General features: G+C 49.9%; 1 protein-coding gene across 1 annotated transcript in view; it reads right to left on the bottom strand.

Moving 5' to 3' along the window:
- Window positions 1–2003: 2003 nt before the first annotated feature.
- Window positions 2004–14580, bottom strand: part of LOC112244559 (protein bassoon) — a 45170-nt gene continuing 32593 nt past the window's right edge. The window contains exons 9-12 of the mRNA XM_042302016.1: window positions 10245–12185; window positions 5675–7129; window positions 5191–5592; window positions 2004–2078 (exon numbers count right to left, since the gene is read on the bottom strand). Of these exons, the coding sequence (XP_042157950.1) occupies window positions 2004–2078; window positions 5191–5592; window positions 5675–7129; window positions 10245–12185 (3873 nt within the window). The remainder of the gene's footprint in view (window positions 2079–5190; window positions 5593–5674; window positions 7130–10244; window positions 12186–14580) is intronic.

Below are 14580 nucleotides of genomic sequence, written 5' to 3'. Positions count from 1 at the left end.
CTTTCTTACACCTCCCATGAAAGACAAGACTGGCGACTATAAACATTGTATATGTCATTACCCATTTGTTCTAAAAAAAGCACAACAGTTATTTTAGAGTAGCCTAACTACTTTGATGAAACATATACTATTTCCTTACTGTTTCATGTGGCATGGGGTTAAATCCACAGAGGTTGCAGACAGTGTTCTTGCATTCTGTGCAGGTGTTGTAGTTGGGAGGGTCCTTGGAGCCCTTGTTGAGTTCCACCTTGCAGAGTGGACAGGTAGATTGGCCTGCTTTGGGTGCTGGTTGTGAGGATGCTGCTCCCTTTGGAGGAGCTGATGGGGGTTTGTCCACTTTGGCATGTACTGATGGGGGGACATTGGCCTTCTGGGGATGCGCTGCTTTCTTCTCCTCTGCTTTCTGAGCAGCAGGTAGTTTGGTCTCCTTTGCAGGGGGCATCTTGGGGAGGTCTGGGCCAGTGCAGACATCTTGGGGGAAGCTGGCGGTGTGGTCCGGGGCTCGTCCTGAACAACTGATGTTATCAAAGTGGAGGCAGAGCTGAAGATGGACGAGCCAAAGCCAAACATCTTCCCAGACACTGACTCTTCGGGCTTTGAGGAGGCAGACTGAGATTTGGGACCTCCAAAGCCAAATAAGCCTCCTGATTCCTGCTTGGGGGTTTGCTTTGTGGCTGGGAAGGCACTACTCTCCCTACGCCCAGGGCTGGGCTGCTGTGGTGGTTTATGAGGTTCTGATGTCCTCCGGTTCTCCAGTGGAGCCTTCTGAGCAGGCACTGGGTTTGCCGGATTTTGAGTGTCTGCTGCTGTAGCAGCTTCAACTATTGATATATCAGGCTCTGATTTTGGTGCCTCTGCTGAGGGCTGCGGAGGCTGTCCTTGTTGTTGTAGAGTCTTCTGTTGTGGAGGTTGTTGGACAAGTGTTGGAGTCGGTCTGTCCACTGGCTTCTGGTCCTGCTGGCAAACCACTGTCGGGGATACCTCCTTCTTCTGTGACGAGCCTGCTGCTGGGGTCTCTTTCACTGAAGCAGGAGTCATAGACACCTTGGGGGAAGCTGGAGGTGTGGTGCGGTGCTCATCCTGAACAGCTGAGGTGATCAAAGTGGATGCAGAGCTGAAGATAGAGGAGCCAAAGCCAAGCATCTTCCCAGACACTGAGTCTTCAGGCTTTGACTGAGCAGGCTGAGATTTAGCACCACCAAAGCCAAAGAAGCCTCCTGACTCCTGCTTGAAGGGCTGGGCCTGTGGTGGTGGTACAGATTTTGCATAAGAGGCTCCACCTTTTGGAAGCTGTTGTTGAGGCTTCCCAGGCTCTCCTTTCGGTGTCGCTGTTAGAGGCTGACGTTGTTGCTCTTGTTGTTGTGGAGTCTCTTGGTGTGGAGGATGTTGGACAGGGGTTGGAGTTGATTTGTCCACTGGCGTTTTGTCCTGCTGTGAAGCCACTGCTGGAGATAATTCCTTCTGTGGTGACCCTGGTGCTGGGTTCTTCTTCTCTTTCTCTGAAGCAGGAGTCATTGGCTCCTTTAGGGGAGCAGTTTCGAGGTCTGGCTTTAGAGCTTGCTGGGGCTGTACTTGTTGTGATGCCTTTGAAGCAGGCTGTTGCAGTGGAGGAGTTTGCTTTTCTGGCTGCTGTACAGGTATAGCAGCTCCACTGGTTTTGGGTGTTGCTGGAATTGGTTGGTCCACTGGTTTCTGTACAATTATAGGTTCTTGATTCTCCTTCTCAGCCAGAGCAGGTGAAGCTTGTTTATGTTGTGAGGATCCTAGTGGTGGTGTCTCCTCCTTTTTGTCTGCATTTGGTGCTGGGGTTCCAGCGGGAATTGCTGTCTCCTGAGGTACAGTGGGTGGAGTGATCTCTTGTTGGCCAGCCGCAGGTACTGGGATCTCCTCCTTCTGGGGTTTAGCTGGAGCTGGAGTCGGCTTTGGAGATGCAGCAGGTGTGACATTCTCCTTTTGAAGTGCAACAGGTGTAGAGACTATGCTGGGCAACGGTTGGGATTTCATCATGGGAGGTCCTGGGGTTCCACTGCTCCAAGTGCTCTCTGCATCTGGCAGGTCAGACAGAGCCATTCCTTCACCTGAAAAAAATAACAGTGTTGATAAAAAAATAACTAAAAGTAATAATAATATTAATATGTACTATGAAGGCATCTGACCTCAGCCATAAGGGAGCCTAGGCATATACCACCCCACTACCACTATCAGCGGGGAAATGAAACATATGTTTTTTGTCCCTCCACTTTGGTTCTGAAATCAACATCACCCACTGATTAACTTGGAATTATTGCAGATGAAGTGTTTGAGCTAGTCATGTATTAAAATTGACTGTAAAAAATAATTGCTGTGGCAAAGCCAATGAATATGTAGCACAACTTTGGATTTCACCCCCATCTCAAAACCAGTTGGTTTTGACCATTTGGAAGTTTTTACTGAGTGAGCTCCTCCTCACGCTAAGGGCATGCCTTGCAAAAGGGATTGGTGGCCTCGTTATGAAATGATCAACTTTACCATGTAAACTCAGCAAAAAACAAACGTCCTCTCTGTCAACTGCGTTTATATTCAGCAAAGTTGTGTAAATATGTGTATGTACATAACAAGAATCAACAACTGAGACATAAACTGAACAAGTTCCACAGACATGTGACTAACAGAAATGGAATAATGTGTCCCTGAACAAAGGGGGGGGTCAAAATCAAAAGTAACAGTCAGTGTCTGGTGTGGCCACCAGCTGCATTAAGTACGGCAGTGCATCTCCTCTTCATGGACTGAACCAGATTTGCCCGTTCTTGCTGTGAGATGTTACCCCACTCTTCCACCAAGGCACCTGCATGTTCCCGGACATTTCTGGGGGAATGGCCCTAGCCCTCACCCTCCGATCCAACAGTTCCCAGACGTGCTCAATGGGATTGAGATCCAGGATCTTTGCTGGCCATGGCAGAACACTGACATTCATGTCTTGCAGGAAATCATGCATAGAACGAGCAGTATGGCTGGAGGCATTGTCATGCTGGAGGGTCATGTCAGGATGAGCCTGCAGGAAGGGTACCACATGAGGGAGGAGGATGTCTTCCCTGTAACGCACAGCGTTGAGATTGCCTGCAATGACAATGAGCTCAGTCCGATCATGCTGTGACACACCGCCTCAGACCATGACGGACCCTCCACCTCCAAATCGATCCCGCTCCAGAATACGGGTCTTGTTGTAACACTCGTTCCTTCGACGATAAACGCAAATCCGACCATCACCGCTGGTGAGACAAAACTGCGACTCGTCAGTGAAGACCACTTTTTGCCAGTCCTGTCTGGTCCAGCGACGCTGGGTTTGTGCCCAAAGGCAACGTTGTTGCCGGTGATGTCTGGTGAGGAACTGCCTTACAACAGGCCTACAAGGCCTCATTCCAGCCTCTCTCAGAATATTGAGTACTGTCAGAGCGCTGATGGAGGGATTGTGCGTTCCTGGTGTAACTCGGGCAGTTGTTGTTGCCATCCTGTACCTGCCCCTCAGGTGTGATGTTCGGATATACCGATCCTGCGCAGGTGTTGTTACACGTGGTATGCCACTGCGAGGATGATCAGTTCTCCGTCCTGTCTGCTTGTAGCACTGTCTTAGGCGTCTCACAGTACGGACATTGCAATTTATTGCCCTGGCCACATCTGCAGTCCTCATGCCTCCTTGCAGCATGCCTATGGCATGTTCACGCAGATGAGCAGGGACCCTGGGCATCTTTCTTTTGGTGTTTTTCAGAGTCAGTAGAAAGGCCTCTTAGTGTCCTAAGTTTTTATAACGGTGACCTTGATTGCCTACCGCCTGTAAGCTGTTAGTGTATTAACGACCGTTCCACAGGTGCATGTTCATAAATTGTTCATGGTTCATTGAACAAGCATGGGAAACAGTGTTCAAACCCTTTACAATGACGATCTGTGAAGTTATTTGGATTTTTACAAATTATCTTTGAAAGACAGGGTCCTGAAAAAGGGACGTTTCTGTTTTTGCTGAGTTGAAATCTAAAAATGACCATACTGATTGTTTAAAGTAAAACAACCAAAACAAAGCTGGGCAGAGTGTGCAGTTTAAATAGGCTACTAACATTGCCTGGGGTTGTTTGGCATTCAAAATTACTTGTCGATCAATGACTGTCAACACACTTACATGCAGTTCGACACTGAACAAGAGAGGACGCATCAGTTGTTACAAGATAAGAGATATTTTCCGACGGTAGAAAGAATATAATATGAGCAAAAAATACTCGTTAACCATGAATTCATAACTTTAGAACCTATTTTTTGAACGATGCATGCTACATTTGGATTGGTTTGGGATCCGTGGACTGATGCACTTGCATCTTGAGCATGGAATCAGGGGCCGATGCGTTTCGGTGAATGTTACATCTCTAGCATATTCTGTAGAATATGGGAGCCACGATGTACTCCAAACCCCTTCAGACAAAAGTCATGCACCGAACAATATGTCAAATGTGATCCGTAGTAGATGAACATGAATGTCAAAACCTTGCCAAGTGTCACGAACCTCGCCGAAGATGGTACCTCTTCCTGTTCGGGCGGTGCTCGGCGGTCGTCGTCGCCGGCCTATTAGCTGCCATCGATTCCCTTTCCGTTTGTTTTGGTTATGGGAGTAATTGGGTATACCTGTTTTGTATTAGGGTTTGTTTGTAGGTTATTTAAGGGCACTAGGCCCGCTGGGTATTTGTGCGGGCTTGTTTCTTGTTACTCTGTGTTTGATGGTGTTATTTGTTCGTGTCTTTATTCTCCGGACTATTTTTGTCCTGTTGTTTGGACTGGCAACTTGTATACGCCCTGTGTGTTGGCGTGACCGTTTTTGTTGCGCTGGTGAATAAATTTGACAAACGACTGAACCCTGCTCTCTGCGACTGATTCCACCCACCACTCCTAGTTTATCGTAACACCAAGATACTCAAAGATAATGCTGTCAGATTACAATTGGTTTTCACGAAGATCATAAACCAACATTAGATATTTTTTGAGGAAAGACAATATTAATAACAAGAACTCCATCAAAGCATCTTGTTATCCTTTCTTACACCTCCCATGAAAGACAAGACTGGCGACTATAAACATTGTATATGTCATTACCCATTTGTTCTAAAAAAAGCACAACAGTTATTTTAGAGTAGCCTAACTACTTTGATGAAACATATACTATTTCCTTACTGTTTCATGTGGCATGGGGTTAAATCCACAGAGGTTGCAGACAGTGTTCTTGCATTCTGTGCAGGTGTTGTAGTTGGGAGGGTCCTTGGAGCCCTTGTTGAGTTCCACCTTGCAGAGTGGACAGGTAGATTGGCCTGCTTTGGGTGCTGGTTGTGAGGATGCTGCTCCCTTTGGAGGAGCTGATGGGGGTTTGTCCACTTTGGCATGTACTGATGGGGGGACATTGGCCTTCTGGGGATGCGCTGCTTTCTTCTCCTCTGCTTTCTGAGCAGCAGGTAGTTTGGTCTCCTTTGCAGGGGGCATCTTGGGGAGGTCTGGGCCAGTGCAGACATCTTGGGGGAAGCTGGCGGTGTGGTCCGGGGCTCGTCCTGAACAACTGATGTTATCAAAGTGGAGGCAGAGCTGAAGATGGACGAGCCAAAGCCAAACATCTTCCCAGACACTGACTCTTCGGGCTTTGAGGAGGCAGACTGAGATTTGGGACCTCCAAAGCCAAATAAGCCTCCTGATTCCTGCTTGGGGTTTGCTTTGTGGCTGGGAAGGCACTACTCTCCCTACGCCCAGGGCTGGGCTGCTGTGGTGGTTTATGAGGTTCTGATGTCCTCCGGTTCTCCAGTGGAGCCTTCTGAGCAGGCACTGGGTTTGCCGGATTTTGAGTGTCTGCTGCTGTAGCAGCTTCAACTATTGATATATCAGGCTCTGATTTTGGTGCCTCTGCTGAGGGCTGCGGAGGCTGTCCTTGTTGTTGTAGAGTCTTCTGTTGTGGAGGTTGTTGGACAAGTGTTGGAGTCGGTCTGTCCACTGGCTTCTGGTCCTGCTGGCAAACCACTGTCGGGGATACCTCCTTCTTCTGTGACGAGCCTGCTGCTGGGGTCTCTTTCACTGAAGCAGGAGTCATAGACACCTTGGGGGAAGCTGGAGGTGTGGTGCGGTGCTCATCCTGAACAGCTGAGGTGATCAAAGTGGATGCAGAGCTGAAGATAGAGGAGCCAAAGCCAAGCATCTTCCCAGACACTGAGTCTTCAGGCTTTGACTGAGCAGGCTGAGATTTAGCACCACCAAAGCCAAAGAAGCCTCCTGACTCCTGCTTGAAGGGCTGGGCCTGTGGTGGTGGTACAGATTTTGCATAAGAGGCTCCACCTTTTGGAAGCTGTTGTTGAGGCTTCCCAGGCTCTCCTTTCGGTGTCGCTGTTAGAGGCTGACGTTGTTGCTCTTGTTGTTGTGGAGTCTCTTGGTGTGGAGGATGTTGGACAGGGGTTGGAGTTGATTTGTCCACTGGCGTTTTGTCCTGCTGTGAAGCCACTGCTGGAGATAATTCCTTCTGTGGTGACCCTGGTGCTGGGTTCTTCTTCTCTTTCTCTGAAGCAGGAGTCATTGGCTCCTTTAGGGGAGCAGTTTCGAGGTCTGGCTTTAGAGCTTGCTGGGGCTGTACTTGTTGTGATGCCTTTGAAGCAGGCTGTTGCAGTGGAGGAGTTTGCTTTTCTGGCTGCTGTACAGGTATAGCAGCTCCACTGGTTTTGGGTGTTGCTGGAATTGGTTGGTCCACTGGTTTCTGTACAATTATAGGTTCTTGATTCTCCTTCTCAGCCAGAGCAGGTGAAGCTTGTTTATGTTGTGAGGATCCTAGTGGTGGTGTCTCCTCCTTTTTGTCTGCATTTGGTGCTGGGGTTCCAGCGGGAATTGCTGTCTCCTGAGGTACAGTGGGTGGAGTGATCTCTTGTTGGCCAGCCGCAGGTACTGGGATCTCCTCCTTCTGGGGTTTAGCTGGAGCTGGAGTCGGCTTTGGAGATGCAGCAGGTGTGACATTCTCCTTTTGAAGTGCAACAGGTGTAGAGACTATGCTGGGCAACGGTTGGGATTTCATCATGGGAGGTCCTGGGGGTTCCACTGCTCCAAGTGCTCTCTGCATCTGGCAGGTCAGACAGAGCCATTCCTTCACCTGAAAAAAAATAACAGTGTTGATAAAAAAATAACTAAAAGTAATAATAATATTAATATGTACTATGAAGGCATCTGACCTCAGCCATAAGGGAGCCTAGGCATATACCACCCCACTACCACTATCAGTGGGGAAATGAAACATATGTTTTTTGTCCCTCCACTTTGGTTCTGAAATCAACATCACCCACTGATTAACTTGGAATTATTGCAGATGAAGTGTTTGAGCTAGTCATGTATTAAAATTGACTGTAAAAAATAATTGCTGTGGCAAAGCCAATGAATATGTAGCACAACTTTGGATTTCACCCCCATCTCAAAACCAGTTGGTTTTGACCATTTGGAAGTTTTTACTGAGTGAGCTTCTCCTCACGCTAAGGGCATGCCTTGCAAAAGGGATTGGTGGCCTCGTTATGAAATGATCAACTTTACCATGTAAACTCAGCAAAAAAAGAAACGTCCTCTCTGTCAACTGCGTTTATATTCAGCAAAGTTGTGTAAATATGTGTATGTACATAACAAGAATCAACAACTGAGACATAAACTGAACAAGTTCCACAGACATGTGACTAACAGAAATGGAATAATGTGTCCCTGAACAAAGGGGGGGTCAAAATCAAAAGTAACAGTCAGTGTCTGGTGTGGCCACCAGCTGCATTAAGTACGGCAGTGCATCTCCTCCTCATGGACTGCACCAGATTTGCCCGATCTTGCTGTGAGATGTTACCCCACTCTTCCACCAAGGCACCTGCATGTTCCCGGACATTTCTGGGGGGAATGGCCCTAGCCCTCACCCTCCGATCCAACAGTTCCCAGACGTGCTCAATGGGATTGAGATCCAGGATCTTTGCTGGCCATGGCAGAACACTGACATTCCTGTCTTGCAGGAAATCATGCATAGAACGAGCAGTATGGCTGGAGGCATTGTCATGCTGGAGGGTCATGTCAGGATGAGCCTGCAGGAAGGGTACCACATGAGGGAGGAGGATGTCTTCCCTGTAACGCACAGCGTTGAGATTGCCTGCAATGACAATGAGCTCAGTCCGATCATGCTGTGACACACCGCCCCAGACCATGACGGACCCTCCACCTCCAAATCGATCCCGCTCCAGAATACGGGCCTTGGTGTAACACTCGTTCCTTCGACGATAAACGCAAATCCGACCATCACCGCTGGTGAGACAAAACTGCGACTCGTCAGTGAAGACCACTTTTTGCCAGTCCTGTCTGGTCCAGCGACGCTGGGTTTGTGCCCAAAGGCAACGTTGTTGCCGGTGATGTCTGGTGAGGAACTGCGTTACAACAGGCCTACAAGGCCTCATTCCAGCCTCTCTCAGAATATTGAGTACTGTCAGAGCGCTGATGGAGGGATTGTGCGTTCCTGGTGTAACTCGGGCAGTTGTTGTTGCCATCCTGTACCTGCCCCTCAGGTGTGATGTTCGGATATACCGATCCTGCGCAGGTGTTGTTACACGTGGTATGCCACTGCGAGGATGATCAGTTCTCCGTCCTGTCTGCTTGTAGCACTGTCTTAGGCGTCTCACAGTACGGACATTGCAATTTATTGCCCTGGCCACATCTGCAGTCCTCATGCCTCCTTGCAGCATGCCTATGGCATGTTCACGCAGATGAGCAGGGACCCTGGGCATCTTTCTTTTGGTGTTTTTCAGAGTCAGTAGAAAGGCCTCTTAGTGTCCTAAGTTTTTATAACGGTGACCTTGATTGCCTACCGCCTGTAAGCTGTTAGTGTATTAACGACCGTTCCACAGGTGCATGTTCATAAATTGTTCATGGTTCATTGAACAAGCATGGGAAACAGTGTTCAAACCCTTTACAATGACGATCTGTGAAGTTATTTGGATTTTTACAAATTATCTTTGAAAGACAGGGTCCTGAAAAAGGGACGTTTCTGTTTTTGCTGAGTTGAAATCTAAAAATGACCATACTGATTGTTTAAAGTAAAACAACCAAAACAAAGCTGGGCAGAGTGTGCAGTTTAAATAGGCTACTAACATTGCCTGGGGTTGTTTGGCATTCAAAATTACTTGTCGATCAATGACTGTCAACACACTTACATGCAGTTCGACACTGAACAAGAGAGGACGCATCAGTTGTTACAAGATAAGAGATCTTTTCCGACGGTAGAAAGAATGTAATATGAGCAAAAAATACTCATTAACCATGAATTCATAACTTTAGAACCTATTTTTTGAACGATGCATGCTACATTTGGATTGGTTTGGGATCTGTGGACTGATGCACTTGCATCTTGAGCATGGAATCAGGGGCCGATGCGTTTCGGTGAATGTTACATCCCTAGCATATTCTGTAGAATATGGGAGCCACGATGTACTCCAAACCCCTTCAGACAAAAGTCATGCACCGAACAATATGTCAAATGTGATCCGTAGCAGATGAACATGAATGTCAAAACCTTGCCAAGTGTCACGAACCTCGCCGAAGATGGTACCTCTTCCTGTTCGGGCGGTGCTCGGCGGTCGTCGTCGCCGGCCTATTAGCTGCCATCGATTCCCTTTCCGTTTGTTTTGGTTATGGGGGTAATTGGGTACACCTATTTTGTATTAGGGTTTGTTTGTAGGTTATTTAAGGGCACTAGGCCCGCTGGGTATTTGTGCGGGCTTGTTTCTTGTTACTCTGTGTTTGATGGTGTTATTTGTTCGTGTCTTTATTCTCCGGACTATTTTTGTCCTGTTGTTTGGACTGGCAACTTGTATACGCCCTGTGTGTTGGCGTGACCGTTTTTGTTGCGCTGGTGAATAAATTTGACAAACGACTGAACCCTGCTCTCTGCGACTGATTCCACCCACCACTCCTAGTTTATCGTAACACCAAGATACTCAAAGATAATGCTGTCAGATTACAATTGGTTTTCACGAAGATCATAAACCAACATTAGATATTTTTTGAGGAAAGACAATATTAATAACAAGAACTCCATCAAAGCATCTTGTTATCCTTTCTTACACCTCCCATGAAAGACAAGACTGGTGACTATAAACATTGTATATGTCATTACCCATTTGTTCTAAAAAAAAGCACAACAGTTATTTTAAAGTAGCCTAACTACTTTGATGAAACATATACTATTTACTTACTGTTTCATGTGGCATGGGGTTAAATCCACAGAGGTTGCAGACAGTGTTCTTGCATTCTGTGCAGGTGTTGTAGTTGGGAGGGTCCTTGGAGCCCTTGTTGAGTTCCACCTTGCAGAGTGGACAGGTAGATTGGCCTGCTTTGGGTGCTGGTTGTGAGGATGCTGCTCCCTTTGGAGGAGCTGATGGGGGTTTGTCCACTTTGGCATGTACTGATAGGGGGACATTGGCCTTCTGGGGATGCGCTGCTTTCTTCTCCTCTGCTTTCTGAGCAGCAGGTAGTTTGGTCTCCTTTGCAGGGGGCATCTTGGGGGAGGTCTGGGCCAGTGCAGACATCTTGGGGGAAGCTGGCGGTGTGGTCCGGGGCTCGTCCTGAACAACTGATGTTATCAAAGTGGAGGCAGAGCTGAAGATGGACGAGCCAAAGCCAAACATCTTCCCAGACACTGACTCTTCAGGCTTTGAGGAGGCAGACTGAGATTTGGGACCTCCAAAGCCAAATAAGCCTCCTGATTCCTGCTTGGGGGTTTGCTTTGTGGCTGGGAAGGCACTACTCTCCCTACGCCCAGGGCTGGGCTGCTGTGGTGGTTTATGAGGTTCTGATGTCCTCCGGTTCTCCAGTGGAGCCTTCTGAGCAGGCACTGGGTTTGCCGGATTTTGAGTGTCTGCTGCTGTAGCAGCTTCAACTATTGATATATCATGCTCTGATTTTGGTGCCTCTGCTAAGGGCTGCGGAGGCTGTCCTTGTTGTTGTAGAGTCTTCTGTTGTGGAGGTTGTTGGACAAGTGTTGGAGTCGGTCTGTCCACTGGCTTCTGGTCCTGCTGGCAAACCACTGTCGGGGATACCTCCTTCTTCTGTGACGAGCCTGCTGCTGGGGTCTCTTTCACTGAAGCAGGAGTCATAGACACCTTGGGGGAAGCTGGAGGTGTGGTGCGGTGCTCATCCTGAACAGCTGAGGTGATCAAAGTGGATGCAGAGCTGAAGATAGAGGAGCCAAAGCCAAGCATCTTCCCAGACACTGAGTCTTCAGGCTTTGACTGAGCAGGCTGAGATTTAGCACCACCAAAGCCAAAGAAGCCTCCTGACTCCTGCTTGAGGGGCTGGGCCTGTGGTGGTGGTACAGATTTTGCATAAGAGGCTCCACCTTTTGGAAGCTGTTGTTGAGGCTTCCCAGGCTCTCCTTTCGGTGTCGCTGTTAGAGGCTGACGTTGTTGCTCTTGTTGTTGTGGAGTCTCTTGGTGTGGAGGATGTTGGACAGGGGTTGGAGTTGATTTGTCCACTGGCGTTTTGTCCTGCTGTGAAGCCACTGCTGGAGATAATTCCTTCTGTGGTGACCCTGGTGCTGGGTTCTTCTTCTCTTTCTCTGAAGCAGGAGTCATTGGCTCCTTTAGGGGAGCAGTTTCGAGGTCTGGCTTTGGAGCTTGCTGGGGCTGTACTTGTTGTGATGCCTTTGAAGCAGGCTGTTGCAGTGGAGGAGTTTGCTTTTCTGGCTGCTGTACAGGTGTAGCAGCTCCACTGGTTTTGGGTGTTGCTGGAATTGGTTGGTCCACTGGTTTCTGTACAATTATAGGTTCTTGATTCTCCTTCTCAGCCAGAGCAGGTGAAGCTTGTTTATGTTGTGAGGATCCTAGTGGTGGGGTCTCCTCCTTTTTGTCTGCATTTGGTGCTGGGGTTCCAGCGGGAATTGGTGTCTCCTGAGGTACAGTGGGTGGGGTGATCTCTTGTTGGCCAGCCGCAGGTACTGGGATCTCCTCCTTCTGGGGTTTAGCTGGAGCTGGAGTCGGCTTTGGAGATGCAGCAGGTGTGACATTCTCCTTTTGAAGTGCAACAGGTGTAGAGACTATGCTGGGCAACGGTTGGGATTTCATCATGGGAGGTCCTGGGGGTTCCACTGCTCCAAGTGCTCTCTGCATCTGGCAGGTCAGACAGAGCCATTCCTTCACCTGAAAAAAAAATAGCAGTGTTGATAAAAAAATAACTAAAAATAATAATAATATTAATAATATATCATCTTAGTTGCTATTTAAATACTGCATACTACATGTGACTCTTCGTCTGAGGAGGAGTGAGGATCGGACCAAAGCGCGGCGTGGTAAGTGTTCATGATGATATTTAATTAAAACTCAGAACACTAAACAATAAATGACAACGTGAATTTACAAAACCAAAACAGTAACATGTGGCCCAAACACTCACACGGAAACAAACACCCACAAACCAACAGTGAAACCCAGGCTACCTAAGTATGATCCTCAATCAGAGACAACCAACGACACCTGCCTCTGATTGAGAACCATACCGAACACAAAAACCAACATAGAAAAACAAACATAGACTGCCCACCCCAACTCACGCCCTGAACATATTAAAACAAAGAATAAAATAACAGAACTATAGTGAGAACGTGACAGTACCCCCCCACCAAAGGTGCGGACCGGCCGCAAAACCTGAACCTATAGGGGAGGGTCTGGGTGGGCGTCGACCCAACTTCACCATAGTTTTTGTCCGCCTCCTCAACCGCCCCCGTGGCCTCATATGAGCGTCACCGACCTTGGACTGGGGACCCTCGCCACGGGTCCCGAATGGACGGGAGATTCCGGCAGCGCCCGGACGGACGGACGGGAGATTCAGGCAGCGCCGGACTGGCGGGAGACTCTGGCAGCGCCGGACAGGCGGGAGACTCTGGCGGCGCCGGACAGACGGGAGACTCCGGCAGCTCCGGAGTGAAGGGCGATTCTGGCATCGCCTGGCTGACTGACGGCTCTGGCAGCTCCTGGCTGGCTGACGGCTCTGGCGGCTCCTGGCTGGCTGACGGCTCTGATGGCTACTGGCTGGCTGACGGCTCTGGCGGCTCCTGGCTGGCTGACGGCTCTGGCGGCTCCTGGCTGGCTGACGGCTCTGGCGGCTCCTGGCTGGCTGACGGCTCTGGCGGCTCCTGGCTGGCTGATGGCTCTTGCGGCTCCTGGCTGCTCCTGGCTGACTGGCGTCTCCTGGCTGACTGGCGGCTCTGGTGGCTCCTGGCTGACTGGCAGCTCTGGTGGCTCCTGGCTGACTGGCAGATCTGGCGGCTCAGGACAGACTGGCGGCTCTGGCGGCTCAGGACAGACGGGAGACTCTGGCGGCTCAGGACAGACTGGCGGCTCTGGCGGCTCAGGACAGACTGGCGGCTCTGGCGGCTCAGGACAGATGGGAGACTGGCGGCCCAGGACAGACGGGAGACTCTGGCAGCCAAGGACAGACGGGAGACTCTGGCGGCTCAGGACAGACAGGAGACTCTGGCGGCTCAGGACAGACGGGAGACTCTGGCGGCTCAGGACAGACGGGAGACTCTGACAGCGCTGGGCAGGAGGAAGACTCTGACAGCACTGGACAGGTGGGAGCACCTGTAGGAAGAAGACGGAGAGACAGCCTAGTGCGGGGGGCTGCCACCGGAGGGCTGGTGCGTGGAGGTGGCACCGGATAGACCGGACCGTGCAGGCGCACTGGAGCTCTTGAGCCCCGAGCCTGCCCAACCTTACCTGGTTGAATGCTCCCCGTAGCCAGGCTAGTGCGGAGAGGTGGAATAGCCTGAACTGGGCTGTGCTGGCGAACCGGGGACACCATGCGTAAAGCTGGTGCCATGTACGCCGGCCCGAGGAGATGCACTGGAGACCAGATGCGTAGAGCCGGCTTCATGGCACCTGGCTCGATGCCCCCTCTAGCCCGGCCGATACGAGGAGCTGGAATGTACCGCCACGGGCTATGCACACGCACCGGGGACACCGTGTGCTCCCTCGCATAACACGGTGCCTGCCCGGTCCCTCTAGCTCTCCGGTAAGCAGGGGAAGTAGGTCTCCTACCTGACTTCGCCACACTCCCCGTGTTCCCCCTCCAATACATTTTTGGGGCTGCCTCTCTGGCTTCCTTCCGCGCCGCTGTGCTGACTCCATTCGCCGGTATCCCTCCTCACACTGCTCCAGAATCCCAGGCGGGCTCCGGCACTCTCCCTGGGTCGACTGATCACCTGTCTATCTCCTCCCAAGTAGTGACATAGTCCAGATCTCGCTCCCATGTCCAGGAGTCCTGCGATCGCTGCTGCTGCCCGTTACCACGCTGCTTGGTCCTTTTGTGGTGGGTGTTTCTGTAACAGATGTCCTCCTCTTCGTCTGAGGAGGAGTAAGGATCGGACCAAAGCGCAGCGTGGTAAGTGTTCATGATGATATTTAATTAAAACTCAGAACACTAAACAATAAATGACAACGTGAATTTACAAAACCGAAACAGTACCGTGTGGCCCACGGAAACAAACACCCACAAACCAACAGTGAAACCCAGGCTACCTAAGTGTGATTCTCAATC

The sequence above is a fragment of the Oncorhynchus tshawytscha genome, linkage group LG19 (genome assembly GCF_018296145.1).
Source record: "Oncorhynchus tshawytscha isolate Ot180627B linkage group LG19, Otsh_v2.0, whole genome shotgun sequence".
Taxonomy (NCBI): Eukaryota; Metazoa; Chordata; class Actinopteri; order Salmoniformes; family Salmonidae; genus Oncorhynchus; species Oncorhynchus tshawytscha.
This window is presented reverse-complemented; position numbering and strand designations above follow the sequence as displayed.